At 39.5% G+C, this 15,591-nt stretch overlaps 1 protein-coding gene across 3 annotated transcripts in view; it reads left to right on the top strand.

Moving 5' to 3' along the window:
- The first annotated feature begins 1,279 nt into the window (after nt 1-1,279).
- FNBP1L (formin binding protein 1 like) overlaps nt 1,280-15,591 on the top strand; it is a 56,332-nt gene continuing 42,020 nt past the window's right edge. For 2 of the 3 annotated variants that reach the window (XM_050307332.1, XM_050307331.1), the window contains exon 1: nt 1,280-1,477. In XM_050307332.1, the coding sequence (XP_050163289.1) occupies nt 1,454-1,477 (24 nt within the window). In that variant the 5' untranslated portion in view covers nt 1,280-1,453. The remainder of the gene's footprint in view (nt 1,478-15,591) is intronic. The other variant, XM_050307333.1, reaches the window with a different exon arrangement.

Consider the following 15,591-nt stretch of genomic DNA (forward strand, 5'->3'; position numbering starts at 1 on the left):
TTAAACCTGTGTTATTTCATTATCAACTGATTAAATTTTTTTAAGAATTATATGAAGATTTGTGACAAGCTTGTAGCTAAGCAAAAGGCTGATTGATCTTTACAGCATTTAATGGAAATTATTTTTCCTAACCCTGAAAGGGACATAAATTGAGTGTATAAAAATATACATTTATTAATATTTTTACTTCATTACCTGAATCCTCAACATGTGTTTTCTGCTTGCTGATCATTTTCAGTAATGTATGCAGTCTGCCAACTGAGTTAATGTGCCAGACTTCAGTTGAACTGTGCTCACTGTGGAATTTCAGCATGAGACTCTAAAATCTGTGGGGTTTATGACCACCAACTTCCTAAAACACACAGCATGTGGCACATTTACTCATTTTGTGCATCCTCACGGACTCAGATGCTTATCTTGTGTGAATACCTCTAACCTTTCACTCTGAAAGTTACACTGATCTGTGAGCTCATCTGCTTATTTTGATGTTCTGATGTTAATATTATTCTAATACAATAATTTCATATCCATCTGAAAAAACGTGTGTTTTCCTTTAATATGGAAAACAGAACTAAACCTAAATTAAGTGTGATGCCAAGGAACATTACCTGAAAGGTGACTTGGAAATGAAAAAATGGTTGGATTTCTGTAATTTTTTTTGTTTCATGATATAGAGACTTAGCAGTATTGTTATTATATTGAGGTTTTATTGAGCTTATAAGAATGACTTCTATACAAAAATGAGAGGAAAATCACGGAATGGAGAAGGCTTTCAAAACGTTTCCTTTCTAGTACTGGCTTCATAACACTTCGGTGGAAAAATAATCTTCGACAAGGATTTAACACCTGTCCTTTCCTAGCTGCTGAGGAAACTCCCTGTTACAGTCAACACTATGATTCATCCGACTACTCCACCGAAAATGGGCGCTTTTCTTTTCTCCTGAGCTGCCAGCCTCGCATCTCAGTTTCTGCTTTCCCTGTACACCTGAGGTGTACAACGTAAGGCGGTCGCTGAGTATCCCTCGCTGCCGGGGGGGAGGGTGCGAGGCCGGGCCCCCGCCGTGACTCAGCGCTCCGGGGGCGCGGCGGCCCCGCGGCCGGGCGGGACACAAAGGCCCGGGGCGGCCGCCTGGTTAATCAGTAACGACGCGGTGCCCTCGGCGCGGCACCTTCGCCCCGCGGCCGCTCGGGGCCCGGGGCAGCGCCCGCCGCTCCCGTCCCGGCCCCGCCGCTCCAGCCGGACCCGCCCCTCTCCCAGTCTCCTCCGCGGCTCCCCCTCCCGAGCCAGGCGGAGCTGGAGCTGGGAGCGACGTCGTTCCTCGCCGCCGCCGCCTCTCCCCGCTGACTGAGGGCACCGGCGCTGCCCGGGGGGGACTCGTTCTCCGGCCGCCGCCCGACGCCTCATCCCGCCTGTGCCGCCTGTGCCGGAGCCGGCACTGCCCGCGGAGCAGCCATGAGCTGGGGCACGGAGCTGTGGGTGAGTCCCGGCTCGCCTCTCATTGTGTCTGAGATTCGCCGCCTTCCCTTGTCTGCTCGGGCGGCCGCGGGGCGAGGCGCGGAGCGGCCGGAGCGCAGGCGGGGGCCGAGGCGCGCTGCTTTGTTCGGCGCGGGGGCCGGGCGGGGTTCGGCGCGGGGGCGGTGGGAGCGCCGGGCCGGGGGCCGTGGCGGGGCGGGGGCGCCGCCTGCGCGGCCATGGCGCTCCCGGGGCGGCCCCTCCGCCCGCCCGGGGCGGGACCGGCGCTTTGTGCGCCCCCCGCCCGCCGCTGTGGCCGCAGAGCGGAGCGCTCGGGGCTCGGCCGGCGCTGCGCTCTGGGACGGCCTGGGGCGGGGTCCCGGCGCCGCCCGGGCAGCGGCCGCGGCCCTCACCGGGCACTCTCGGGGCTGTGGGGCCGGGCGGCCGCGGAGCTGCTGCTCCTCCGAAAACCAGCGGGCTGCTTAGGCGAGCAAAGCGTTTTGAGTTGTTGGCCCTCGTTAGAAGCAGCTATTCTATAGCTTTGTCTCTAAAAGTGCCCTCGAACACTGGCTAACACTCCGCTGTATTTGTTTTAAACGCGAAGAATTGGCAGCAAGATGGGCAGTGTGTGCGCGCCAGTGTCTGCCTTGCGTTAGGTCTTTTCTTAAGTCTCCCGTCTCCCTCCACGGGGATATTGGCTGTGCCGAGGGCGGCAGAGCAGGGGCTTCTCCCCGGGGAGTGCCGGAGCGAGGCACAGCGATGTCTGCTCGCAGCGGTGGGATGTTGTATCTCCTCGGCCGGGTTTCCTGCTGCTGCCGCTCTGCCTGGAGCTGACACTGATCGTGGGAAAGCGTGGGCATACAAACCAATAGTACCAAGGAGGGTTTAACGTCCCCGTTTTAAATACCGCCTGCCTTTCAATTTTTTTTGCTTTCAAAGACTGTGAAGCACAGACACTTGTGCTAAGGGGAAAAAAAATTACACAAAGCTAAACATTGCAGATTGACGTCTGTTCAGGGACTCTTAAACTGGACCTAGCTAGCATTATAGTTTTTTGGATTTTTTTGGTTTTTTGTAAAGTTGAATTAAAAACCTTTATCAGCATTTTGTAGTACAGGGCTATAAGTCTCTAGAGGAGCAAAGATTGCTCCACGCCGAGACAAGTGGTTGCCCGAGGAGCCGGGGCAGCCGTGGCGCTGCAGGCAGTGCCTGGGTGGGGCGTAGGGAGCTGGGAACACCGGCGGAGCTCCTCAAGCCACCTGAGGAAGTCGTGTCTGACTATGCAAAATGAAGATGTAATAGCATTGCATCAAGTGTACTGCGTGGATAAGCCTGATTTAAGGGTATTTAAGGGTTATTTTAGTGTTTTGCATGGTACCTTGTACTTACCTAGGATTTATAGGCACGACGAGCATTCAGATAAAATACACTTGGGAGGTACTGATAGCACTGCTGTAACAAGCCTGAAATATAAAACAGTTGTAACATTGATGGTAAGGAGTAAGTAAAAGCTGTGATTTATATTGGCTGCACAAGAATGTATGTGTAGCTCATACTTGTATATTCTTTAGGTGAGAGGTGAAGGTCAGTGTCACTTTAGAAGAGTAGGGTTTGTCATTTGAGGTGACCTGAATTTTCTTCTATAAGCACTCACGTATGTATTGCTTTAGAAAAAAGTTATAACTTACTCCTGTCTGCTAATTTTTGTAGCCTCTTAAATGTATTTTTCATTGTTCAGCTTATAAGTGACAGTTGAAGGTTTTGTAGTCTGTCTAATGTTCAGATGTGCATTTCTTTGTCACGCACTTCAGAAATATATACATAAAGATGGATTTTGACCTCAGACTTCCTTTTAATGATGGGCATTTAATTCGCAGTTTCATGAAGTTAGCTGAAATTTATCTTGGCCTATTAGATTTTTTTTCCCAAATCACTAATTATGTGCTAGTTTGAAGAAATAATGCCAAAATTTGAAGCTAGAAGTTTTACTGCAATACTTTTATTTCAGCAAAATTTAGTATTTTTTTTCCTTTGGTGTTAGGAGCTGACCTTCAACTCCACACTAATGAGGTAACTTTATGCATAAAATGGTCAGTATCTATACAACTAGACTCTGACAATGCACGTTTTTACATTGCAGCGTGCCTTTTAAATGGGTTATTTTTTTCTTATTGAATCTAATCATGGTTAAATCTATCAGTGTTGTAAAGCAAACTGGTTTCTTACTTGGAAAAATATTAAGTGTTTTTCTCACTGACTGTAAAGAGTATGAAACGTTGATTGTTTTAACAACTTGTGCTGGGCACCTAAGGATTACTTTTTCAAGATCTGGCACAAAATTAAATTTATTAAAAATCAACTTAAAACTAGGTTAACACAAGGAAAAACAGTATTTGTGGACCTTCAAAAACAGGGCTCTGAACAAGGAACAAATAAACTATTCGACATGTTTGTGTTTTACTGTAGCTGTTCCTTCATCATGTCCTGTTGCTGCATCAGTGGAGTTTCAGGAGGAGCCTGAGCTGCTCTGGGTTTGCTCACGGCAGCAGGGCACGAGCAGCTTGCTGTGTTCAAAGTTTCCAGGTGCTCAGAGCTGTTCTGCACAGGTTTTCTGGAGACCTCCTTGGGCCTAAGGCTCTCCTTCATTAGTGCTTTCACCTGTTATCATAGAGTGGAATTTTCAGGATACCACTGGTGTCTAGATGATAGTTTGTCTGAACATTTGCAGATATGTATGTATGCATTGCTGATTCCCTGAAGCAAATTTGTTGATTGTGTATCAGGTGTTTTAATATCTCCTTAACTCTGCCTTCTCAAATTGTATGTCTTCACGCTCTTGTTTGGTATTTTATGCTGATTTGCAGTTCTGATGTATTTTTTTAATTGTTCTGGAGTCTTTATACTGTGTGGTATTTCTTATATATATAAGAATATACTGTGTGGTATTTCTTATAAAGTAAAAAGCAGGCATGAATGAATAGAGACAACTAAGAAGCCAGAAGAAAAATCAGGTGATTAGGAAAGCAACTCATGTCTGGTATTTATGTGTTACTTGTTTAATATGGCTGTTCTGTTACTGAAATTATACATATGCTAATTAAATGGTTACATCAGGGACAGGACAAGGGAAAGATATTCTTTGGTTGTCCAGTATTTTTTAATTATTTAAATTTGGGAGCTACTCTTTCTGTTTGTGGATTTTGGTTCTTTTTTGGTTTTTTGTTTCTCAAGCAACTTTTTTAAGTACACCACAATTCTCTGAAGCGGGTGTGCATTGTACAAAACATACATGTCTTGAGTGGGCTAAAGTGCTTCGAGACACTTGGTGCTTTTCAGTGTGTCTTGGCTGAACAGCATGCTCCCTGTTGATAGTGTTGTATAAAGTAGTGTAAATGAATAGTAAAATAAATGTTGAATCCTCTAAGCCATCCTGTCATTAGAACTGTTTCATTCCACAACATTTTCTGTGCAGTGGGAAATATACTCGCCTCTCTCCTTTCTTATTTCAACAGAAAATTCTGATTTGAAAGTAATATTCCTCAAATAGTTTCGTTCTCCTCAGTGTATATATCTTTGTGGTCGCTCTGCAGCATATTCCTTGTGGTATGACCACACAAAACCTAAGACACTTCAGTGAACTGCTTTACATAATATTCGCTTAATGGTTAGAACAGAGTAGGGAGTTCTTGTCTTCTGTACTCCAGTTGAAATTATATTTTCTGAGAATTTGACTGTTGTGTGCCAAAGTTTTCTGTCTGTAATATTTAACTTTTTCTTAGGTAGCATTTGTAAAGCAGTAATCATCTGATGAAAGGGGACACACAATCACGAAGTGGCATTGCTACACTTCATTAGTGATAGAAAATTGTTGTTATTTAGGTACACTTTTCATAATTAACTCTTTGACTTTTTCATGCTTTTTCAAAATGCAGCACACTTATGTTCACCTTATGAGCACTAAGAAGTTTTACACACTGAAGTTGTGGTCAGACTTGCATATTTGCTTTATAAGGTGGCCCTGTCTGACTTCTATCAAACTGTGCTGCAATATCCAAGTCAAGATTAGATGAATGGAACTAAAATTGTGGGTTTTTTTTAGTAACTTTAAATATTTGGAAATAAAAATGATGGATTACGATATGTTTAAGAATCTGCTCAGCATGAGCATCTGTTCAGTGTGTATGTTCTGTACATCTGGAGTTCTGTTTGTGATGGGCGTGAAGTGTACAAATAGCATTAACATAGAATATTTAACAAAATGTCTCTGGTTATTGTCATCTTGAGTTATTGTGCTGTTAAATTGAATATGTAGTGCATTTGCTTTGATGCTAAAGGCTCACTGAACTTTGGAGGCTGGAGCATAGTTGATAATGAAGTTCTTGGCTTAATGAGTGGAGACACTGCGTGATTGGCACTCTGAAGTGGCTTCTTTGGAAATTAATTAAAGAGTTTGTGCTGTCTCTTTAAAAAAAAACCAACAGGAAGGATGTTTTTTGACTGTATATGCACGTTCTGTCTTTCAAACCTCTGTGAACCCCTTAATGGCAGTTGGCAGAAAAAGAGTTTGAATACCATGTCAGAACATTTTCAGTCTGTAGAACCAGTCTAGCCATCTGTTTCTCACCTCCTGATAAATATTTAAAGCAGAAATTTTGCTGAGGGCTTTTGTGCTAAGATTTCATGATTAAAAAAAAAAGGCTGTAGAAGATTTAATGATACCATTGTTGTGAGCTCCTTGGGGCCAGAAGCACACCATCTTTTATAATTAAGAAACCACTGGCACTGTAGAATAGTATTTTAGAAATTAGTTATGTTGGACCAAAGAAAGACCAAAGTATATTTGGTGATGTGCTGTTTTTAATCTTTCTTTAAACAAAATTTATTCTGTGCCTAAACCTTAGTTCTATTTATAAAAATATTAAATTACTCTCAGTTGCATCAGTAATTTTTCAAAAGCTCTTAAAAATATTCTTGTGCTTTCAATGCCTGTTTCAGACATTGTTTCCTTCTTTTAAAATCACGGTCTTTTTTTCTAGAAAAAGATAAATTGTGTGATGTCTAATCTAAAAAGTTGTTAAGTGTGATTATATATGGAAAACATCCACACAGTGTAAATATGTAAAAGTTAACTTCAAGAAGTAGCTAAGTATTACACAGCATATTTCTGTTGTAATTATTTATTGTATTTTTGTTCACTAGGTTAGAAAATTTGATTATTTTTAGCTAAATAAAAGTTTTTTCCCAAGTGGTTTGAAACTGAGAAACCTTTCTCCACAATTAACATGACTGTGGTTATGTAGTCACTAGCATTGCTAAAGCAGTGGTAAAAACATGGTAAATGATTCTAAACATCAAACCATATCCCGTGTGGAAGTTCTTTTGTGCTTTTGAATCTTAATATTTTGTAAACTTACTTTCCAGTGTGCCACCATATACTTTGGTAAAGGCAGTATTGCATTTAATGTGTAGATGTTTGAGAGATGGAATATGGATCATCCCCCCCTGCCCCGGGATTTCTTCCTCAGCCCGCAGTTTGTAATCAGTTCTCTGTATGGATTCTCTCTTCATTCAGTGCTCTTGCTGTCGTGGTCTGCAGATGTGTGCAAGGAATGTGTCTCGTGGCTAAAGTATAAAATGACAGACTTTTCCAGATGCATGGGATGGCTGTACATTTCCTCTGTCTTGGGTAACATGCTAGATAAAATGCCTCTGTGAGGTTCCAGTCCTTCCCAAGGACTGTTGTGTGGCTTATCTCATCCTTGTCAAGAGCTCTGAGATTTCCAAACAGAAAGTTACGTCGGGATCAAACGCTTGATTATTGGAAGTGTAGTTACTCTAGGCTTTGGAGTGAAAACAATTGTATCGAGCTTTAGTTGGAAATAATGTTTGTCCACATTTTTCCAGCAATTGTCTGGTTCGTAAACATTTGACCTTCTCACTGATTTTTTCCGGGAAGGGGTGTGTCATTGTCATGAGACTTTAACAGTTTGGGTTTGATGTTAAGCATAATTTAATTTAAGAATGCACACACGTGTCCTTGACTATCTGTTTAGAAGATATTTCTTTTTCAGTTTTGAAAATTTTATCACCTGATATCTGTTAAAAAGGCATCTGTTTTTATTTATGGCCCCACTTGTTTATGTATATGCTTTTCAATGAAGTTTGTACAAACAAACATGAGACTTTACTAATCTGGAATAAATATTGCTGCCTCTTATAAAAATGTGTGTAGTATCCTTACTCGTAATACAAAATCTGAGAGTTGCCTGTATCAAGATTCTGAATGCTACAGCTGGCATTTGATTTCCCGAGTGAGAATAGCAGGAGGTTGTCAGAGATTGCAAGATCTCTTATCTCAGCCAAGCAGAGGATTTCATTTAAAGAGTGAATCTGTCAAAATGATGATCCTTTGGAATGGCAAATCCGTCAGAATTCAGGATGAAGAAAAGCATGAGTAGAGAAAAGTCTGTTGTCGATGTGTTCGTGTGGTGAGGGGTGCCCAAGTAGGTATGATTTGTGTTTTCAACCGTTGGCAAGTAGATACTGGGAGACAGAAGGTTTGTGTTAGTGCTTGTATAGAGTTGTCACTGATGCTGCAGACCTACCAAAATAAGTCTAAAATTTCAAAAAGTTAATTAGTGTTGTATTTAAATTAGTTCTTATGCTGGATTGATCTTGGTGAGACCCTCTGTTATTAATACAGTAGTTAAGTACTTCAGTCCTTACATCTGTAGAGCACTTTTTAGTGTGCTTGGTAAAGCCAGTAATTGAGTAGCACAGGGTGTCTTATTTTTTTATGGAGGGGAAGTTATTTAATACATTTCAGATTAAGTTTTCCTTCTTCCTAGCACACATCTGCATACTTTTTAAGCAACTTGAATTCTTTTTGGTAGAAAAAGAATTCCCCAAAGTCCAGATATGTTCAGCTTTTTCCTTGTAATGGTGAACAAACTGTTCAGTGAGAGCTGAAAATTCCAATCAGCTTGTTTCATTCTGCCCCTAGTGAGCTTACATACCCCAGGCCCAGTGCTCTCTTGGCAGAAAGTTAGGAGGTTTGTCTTCAGATGTATGTCAGTGCTTCAGCTGGATGGGAAAAGAAGGAAAAAAAGTATTATACTAATGAAAGCCGCCTGGTTTTCATTAAAATGCAGACCCTCTACACTGACTTTGTTTACAGAATTATCTGCAATAAATTTCTGAGTTGCTGTTTGTTTTTCTCGGCTGCAAGTTCTAGTCTAAGAGGAGAGTGGTGGGAGTATGGTATTTCCTGCTAGGTGACAAGAACAAGAAAGGGTTTAATTTTGGGTGTACTGAATTTTCTGATAATTTCCACTGTATGGAAATTTGCTATAGTTACATGTGAGATTCACAAATACATTTTCGGTGATTTTTTTTTTCTCTAGTCAGAACTCTGCTTCTGCTTTGTCATTTACAAAGGAAAGGGCATTAGACTGCTCAAACTGTTTTTTGGCATCGTGGTTTGTACATATGTCCATAGTTTTGTTACTTTTTACAGCTTTTAAAGGAGAAGTGCAGTCTTACTATGAGCTAAAATGCTAATATTGCAGTAGCTGAATTTTCTGGGGGCTTTACTGTGGAACTCTTGACCTGATAGCCTTTGGTCAGAATGTCTACTTGGAGTAACCATTTAAAACTTCTCACTTCAGTGGGTGAAAAACCTGCTGTGTTCTACTGAGAAAAGTTCACCATTTCTTTTGTAGTCCCCGTGTAACCCTTCGGCTTGTGTCCTGGTTTTGGCTGGGATAGAGTTAATTTGCTACTTAGTAACTGGTAGAGTTGCTGTGCTTGGGATGTAGAGGAGGCAAGTACCATGCAAATCACTTCTCCCTGGCTATACCCAGGAAATAGTACAACATGCTTTTTTGTAGTTCCACATTAAGTTCCTTGCAGTGAAATGACATCCACTAGATTTGCATTTGGAGTTATTTAAGTACTAAAGAACTTCTGAAATAAGACAGGAATTACAATAGAGTTGAGAAGCAGCCCTAACTTTTGGCATACTTGAGGGAACCAGATGTGAGTGAAGGTGGTGGAGATGGGTGTGCCTTTTGGATATTTGTCTGCTTTGTACATCATTTGGAAAGAGAGCATGTGATTGCTGGATTCCTTCTGGTGATGGATGCCCAATTCAAGTGGGTGTGAAAACCTCACTTTGTAAATTCTGGTTGGCAGAGTAATTGAGAGGGTTTTCTTTGAGTGTGTCTTGTACACTTTGTGTTTACCCCAGATGCTTAATTTCTTTCAGAGAAGGTAAATAATATTTTCCTTTTCTAGTGATGTCATCAAATAAGCATTTGGTCTAGATGGCATAGAGTTTTATTGTAGCTATGAGTGGGAAAATAATTGATTCATGTGAATCCAAGGCAACAACACCTGTGCTGCAATGCAGTTGGCTGTCTCTGCAGCAGAGGAATATTCTGGAAGAGGAAACTGTAATGTTTATAATGCCCAGCAGTTTTTTTTATCTGTATAATAAGTGGATAAATTGTTCCTGTTTCAGCGACCTGTTATGGTGTCTAATTGTGCTGCAATTTCCACCCTATCTACATGAAGTTAGTCACAATTAGAGGAGTATTTCAGGTTTTTGCCATCTGTAATCGATAGTTGGAGTGTATTTTGTTTTGTGCTGATGTAGTACCTAGTACTGTTAGTCCCACGGTGGCCTTGTGTTGTGCTGCGTTCTACACAAACTCAGAGTATAAAGAGCATCCCCAATCCAATTAACTTTGAATTCCAGCAGGGGCTGGGTCATTTAGTCATCATGCCAAATGAGAGTTATGCAAAATCTAATGTTGTTTAGCACGATGGGCAGTGATCTCAACTGCAGCATCTTAACTTTCTTTTGGTAACCCTTGCAAGCACAGGGTGGCGATGGGGTGGACCTTTGTCGTGTTTGCAGGGCAGGAACACACAAGCAACCTAAGAGAATGCAGGAAATTTTTGTTGAAATGTACAAGGGAGTGTTGGAGTCTCAAGAACAGCAAAGAGTAATCCTTGGGTATAATGAGCTAATAAGCTGGAGTCAACCAGCGGTGCCCTGGAAAGTGAGGTTAAGAAGCTCTTGTTTGATGCGATAGAGAAGGATGTGAAGAGACAGGAAGGGATAATGCTTAAGAAACACGCGGGTGAAGTGATGATCTCCCAGTCCCAGAGAAAAGGATGTGCTGTAATTGAGAAATGAGATGGCTGGAGAATGGGTAAAGATTGCAGATATTAGAACAGCTGGAAAGAGACTGATTTTCAGAAAAGGGAAAAAAAAAGAAATATTTAGGATAGGACATAGATTTGAGATTCGGGAAAGAAGTCAAATACTCAGGTGAAAGAAAGGAATATAAAGTGCAGTAGCTCTAAAGATAGGATGCACATTATATGCATTTTAATGAAACATGTTTTATCTTTTTCTCTGAAAAGAAGTTGAAATTTTTGATTAGTAAATGGAAAACTGTTTGAAGTCTGTTAATGAGGACTGATAAAACAGTTTTGTTCTGAAGTCAAATATGGATTCCCTCATGCCCCCTAAGATCTACTTTTATTTAGACCCTAATAGTGCAGGTACTCATCTACGTATTTAATTTTACTGGTATTTGTTCATTTTATGAGCAAAGATCTTACAGGGTCAGTGAAACTCATTAATGTTCTTGAGAATAAGTATTGCACCCCAGGAAATTTTCAAAGCAGGATTTTTTTTTTTTTTTTTTGAGAGGGAATATTTGCAAACTAGCTCTACCTGTAGCTTGTATTTGCTGCAGTGCATTATTTAAATCAGCAACAATTACTGATGTTTTGTTATTTTCTGTAATTATTTAATGGATCTCTTTTCAGGCTTATGAGCTTGGGCTGCCGTGAACTGTGATTTAGGAGAAAAAGGTCATGTACTTGCATTTCTGAATGGAGAAAATTTTGCTCTCAAAGGATTTATAGATTATTTAATTAAACATTTTATCTTAATAACTGTGGTTTTTATTATCTGGAAAATTTGCTAAACAGTAGATGATGACATTTGAGATCTGTGCAGTATGGTCAAGAGGATGTTACATATTTGGCTGGAGGAGGGGAAGAAAAGGATGAACTTGTCTTGAAAAGTTCTTCAGCATGTTGTAATAAGATGGTAAAAACCAGACTGGAATATCTGGATAGGTCTCGTGTCTTAGAAGATGACATGTTTAAAAGAGGAAAAATTAATTTCTTGAAAATAAATAGTGACTTATCAGGAAACTCCAAATGCTTGGGATTTTTCTACATCATAAGTAATGTGAGGGGAATGTGGACTGTACAGTTCTATGGAACTTAAATAGAAATGTCACCATGGGAGGCAAGCTGAGCAGTTCTGTGAAGTATCCTGGCTCTGCATGATACTCAAATATTTACTCCTGTAGCAAGAGGTGTGGTGGTCTGATTAGGTCTTTAGGTTGAGACTGAGGAGATAGGGGGTGGGTTATTTGTTTTGGTTTATCTTAATTGCTCCTTTGTTTAGGAAAAGACTCGAGGCCTTTTGTGTTATTTCTGCTGAAGTTTTCCATTTCTTAACCCAGATCTTTTGACCTATCTCCCCAAGTTTGAGGCTTTGTTAATAATAATCACACTCTATAATAACAAGGGCAACTTCTTTCTAAAATGGCTTTTTAAAAGACATTTTCATGTTGGTATTGGTGCTAGAGAGTGTCATTGCTACCTCTCCAGGAACAATGCTTCAGTTCCTCCTGCACTAGCCTAGAACTTAGGAGATACAAAGGTGGTTCCCTGAGTTTCAGCTTTATGTTCTGCATTCTTGAGAGGGAAATAGCAAGGTAGGACTAGTTAGTTGTGTTCAGCAAGAAGTTTTTACTGGAAGAAACATCCAATTAGTGGATTGGAATTGGAGTTTTGTAAAACCAGGAATTGGCTCTGCATATTAAAACCTTAGTAGGTGCAAACAAAACCAGTGTGAGGCTGTGTGTGAGCTGTTCTTCATGCTTGGATGTCTTAGCACCCAGTGACTTCGAATCGTTTTGGTTCTGAGGGGTTGTCATTTAGTTTCACTGAAATTTCAATAGTTGAACTGAAGTAATCTGTTTAGAGGTATCAGATAAATTCTTAAAGATGAGGTGCCAGTGGTATTTATGCTTAGTGATTCTTAGATAAAATGTTTTTCCAAGTTCTCTCTGGTTTAAACTTCAAGGCTGTAATTGTGGGCTGTGTAATGAATACATTTGGACATCATTTGTATAAAATGCCTTACAATTTTTGAGAAAATATGTAATCATCTGGAGGTGATGGTGCTGAACAGCCAGGATTCATGCTTTCCTCAGTTATGGGGTCCAGTGGAATATCAGTGCTTCAAACACAAACTTCTACCTTACGTTTTAATTCTGGAAGGAGGGAGAGCTGTTGTCTCATCTTTATACAGACCTTAGGTGGGAATACTGCTGTTAGTTTATATATACTGGATACTGGAAAACTGGGAATGGTGAATTTCTAAGACCTTATATGTAAATGTTTCTTATGATACAAATAGACTGTCTGTAGTACTTTGTACTTAGCATTTCAAACTTTTATCATACAGGCATAATCAGACTGTAAGTCAGACCTGAAACTTGTGGCTTTCCTGACTGTTTTTCTTCATGATGTCATTGGAAAAGAGGTTTGATTTTTTTTTTTTTTTTGCTGACTTCTGTTCCCTTGTGGGAAGAGGATCATGCCCCCTTATCTCCCAAGTTAATCTAACTGTTGCTTGGATGTTGCCTGTGGTACTTAATAGGACTGTTACAGTTAATCTGTTAGGAAGACAGCATAACTCTTCATGATGTTTGTTCTTCCTATCCTTTATCAGTCAGTGTAAAAAAATCTTTTATGTGCTGTAAAGAGGTTTTTGTTCTTTAAGAAAGGTGGTGAGTTTTACAGCATTTCTTCAAGAGCACTTTGCAAATTTTTCATGTATTTCTAGTTGATTTTAATTATCTCAAAGTAACACAGTATGCAGTTTACCTTCATTGTAAGAAATATTTTTTAAGGTGTTACTATATTTTGTAAAGAGCTGATGAAGGTGCTTGAAAAATATAAGTAAAAATCTGTGTATTCCTGTCATAAGTAAAAGAGGTTTGAGGCTTTGCTTGTAGTTGGATTCTTTGTCTTTCAATAGTCTCTGCCACTACAGCTGATTCAATAGTAAGTTTATATCAGGAATGGCACCCTAACATCGTAAGCAATTTTTTTTGCCATCAGACTTCATGTCTTTTTCCTGAACACAGTTGCGTTTGATCTTCATTTGCTACAAGTTCCTGATGATTTACTTGCTCAATTTTTAGTTTGTTTTGACTCTCTTTGTACATAATTGTACAAAACAATTCAGTTGCTTCAGCTTAGTATTCTGATTAGTATTAACCTCTATTTAGTGAGGAAAGGAGAAGAACAAAGAGCATGGTGAAGAAGTACAAGTTACATTAAATTATTTGTAGGGTGGTCTTTTGGGGTACAGCACGCTTTCTGATGTATGTAGTTTCCTTCTGGTCTTTGTATGATCTGTGCTTATCATCTCTATAATATGGTATAAAACAGCTGCAACACCTAGAGAGGTGTTTCTGAAGGCTTTCATGTTCCTATTTCAGAAGGCTTTCATAATCAGTATTTCCATACGAAGAGCACTTTTCAGCAACCATCACTGCTTTAACTTTCAATAGCAGGTATGTTTTAGATAGTGTTTAAATGTGCTTATGTGTTTAACTTTTGACTCTAAGGACAGTAAGTGAAGAGGCATTTCCACTGAAGCCGTATTTAATACCCTCTGGCACAGAAGGTAGTATTTCTTATTTCTCATCCAATTACGTTAATCTGGCTGGAAACCGTTTACTGTTTCAGCTGCAAGTAGTTTATTTGCATTACATTTGGTGTGCTGTTACCCTACATTAATGTTGGGAAACCCAAGTTGCATCTTGGAAAAGCACCTTTATTCATTGTTTTCTCCATCATTTTACATACCTGATTTCACCTCAGTATTTATCTGCTAATTGTGCATTTATTGATGTTGTGGCCCACTTTTATTGCTATTCAATTTTCTGCTGTAATTACTGGGAATCTACTTGTTTCTATTTAAGTTCTTTACCTATTACATCTGTTTTATTGCAAAAAAGCTGTTATTAGTTTATGCATTACAGTTGTAGAAATTAATAGAATTGTTTCCAAGATACACAGATTCAGAAATCAGAGATGACTGTGCAGATGTAGTGATAAGTGTATTGTGTAATCTCTCCAGTTGTTTGTTGAAATGGGGAAAACTTTTGCAGCATGGGTGAAAATTTTAAGTAGCTTTTTAGTTTATTTTTGAGTTTGGAATCCCCGATGTGAAATCTTTGCAATAATCTTCAGCAACGAAGTTCTGTATCAATCAAAACACTTCATATAGGCTTAGTTAAAAGTGTTATTACTAAGATATTAGTACGTTGTATCTCAGCATGATTTTAACATGCAAGTAGAGCAAATGACACTAATGTTGGTGACAGCCATTAAGATGGATGCTGGGAACCATAACAGAGAACATTAAATTATTTTTAAATTGCTCTCTTGTTACTGTTGATTGTATGATGTAACTAGATGATACATTTGCTTTTGTGAATGAGCTGCTTTGTGGAGTGCTAGCAATTCAAGCATTTACTTTGTGCTATTATGTATTCTTGAGCAGCATAAAAATATTGTATTGTTTGTATGTAACTAAAAAAGAGAAACTTTAATTTTACTGTTAGGAGTGTATTGTCATTGGAGCAGGTTGATTCAAATCAGTATTTCCAGCCTAATGAACTAATGCAAAATGTGTCTTAATGCTGAGCATATCTCATCAGAGTTGGTTACTGCTTATATATATATATATAAAACCTAATTGAAAAAATAAATTTTTAACAATTATAATAAAACCAAGTCCAGTATAACTTTGGGAACTGAAAAGAAATGTATTCATGTATTACAATATAGGCTTTCTTTTTGTAATTAAAGAAATACCAAGAGTTAACCTATGTTTCATGGCATTAGCATCAGGGTCACATTCATTTAAATGATTTGGGCTAAAATCTAATTCTCTGAATGACTCTTTCATATGCCAAGGTCAAATTGCAAGCAGTAATCTTTCTCTTCTGTATTTCTCTTCCTAT

Source organism: Myiozetetes cayanensis, unplaced genomic scaffold (genome assembly GCF_022539395.1).
Source record: "Myiozetetes cayanensis isolate MyiCay16 unplaced genomic scaffold, myiCay2020 scf12, whole genome shotgun sequence".
Taxonomy (NCBI): Eukaryota; Metazoa; Chordata; class Aves; order Passeriformes; family Tyrannidae; genus Myiozetetes; species Myiozetetes cayanensis.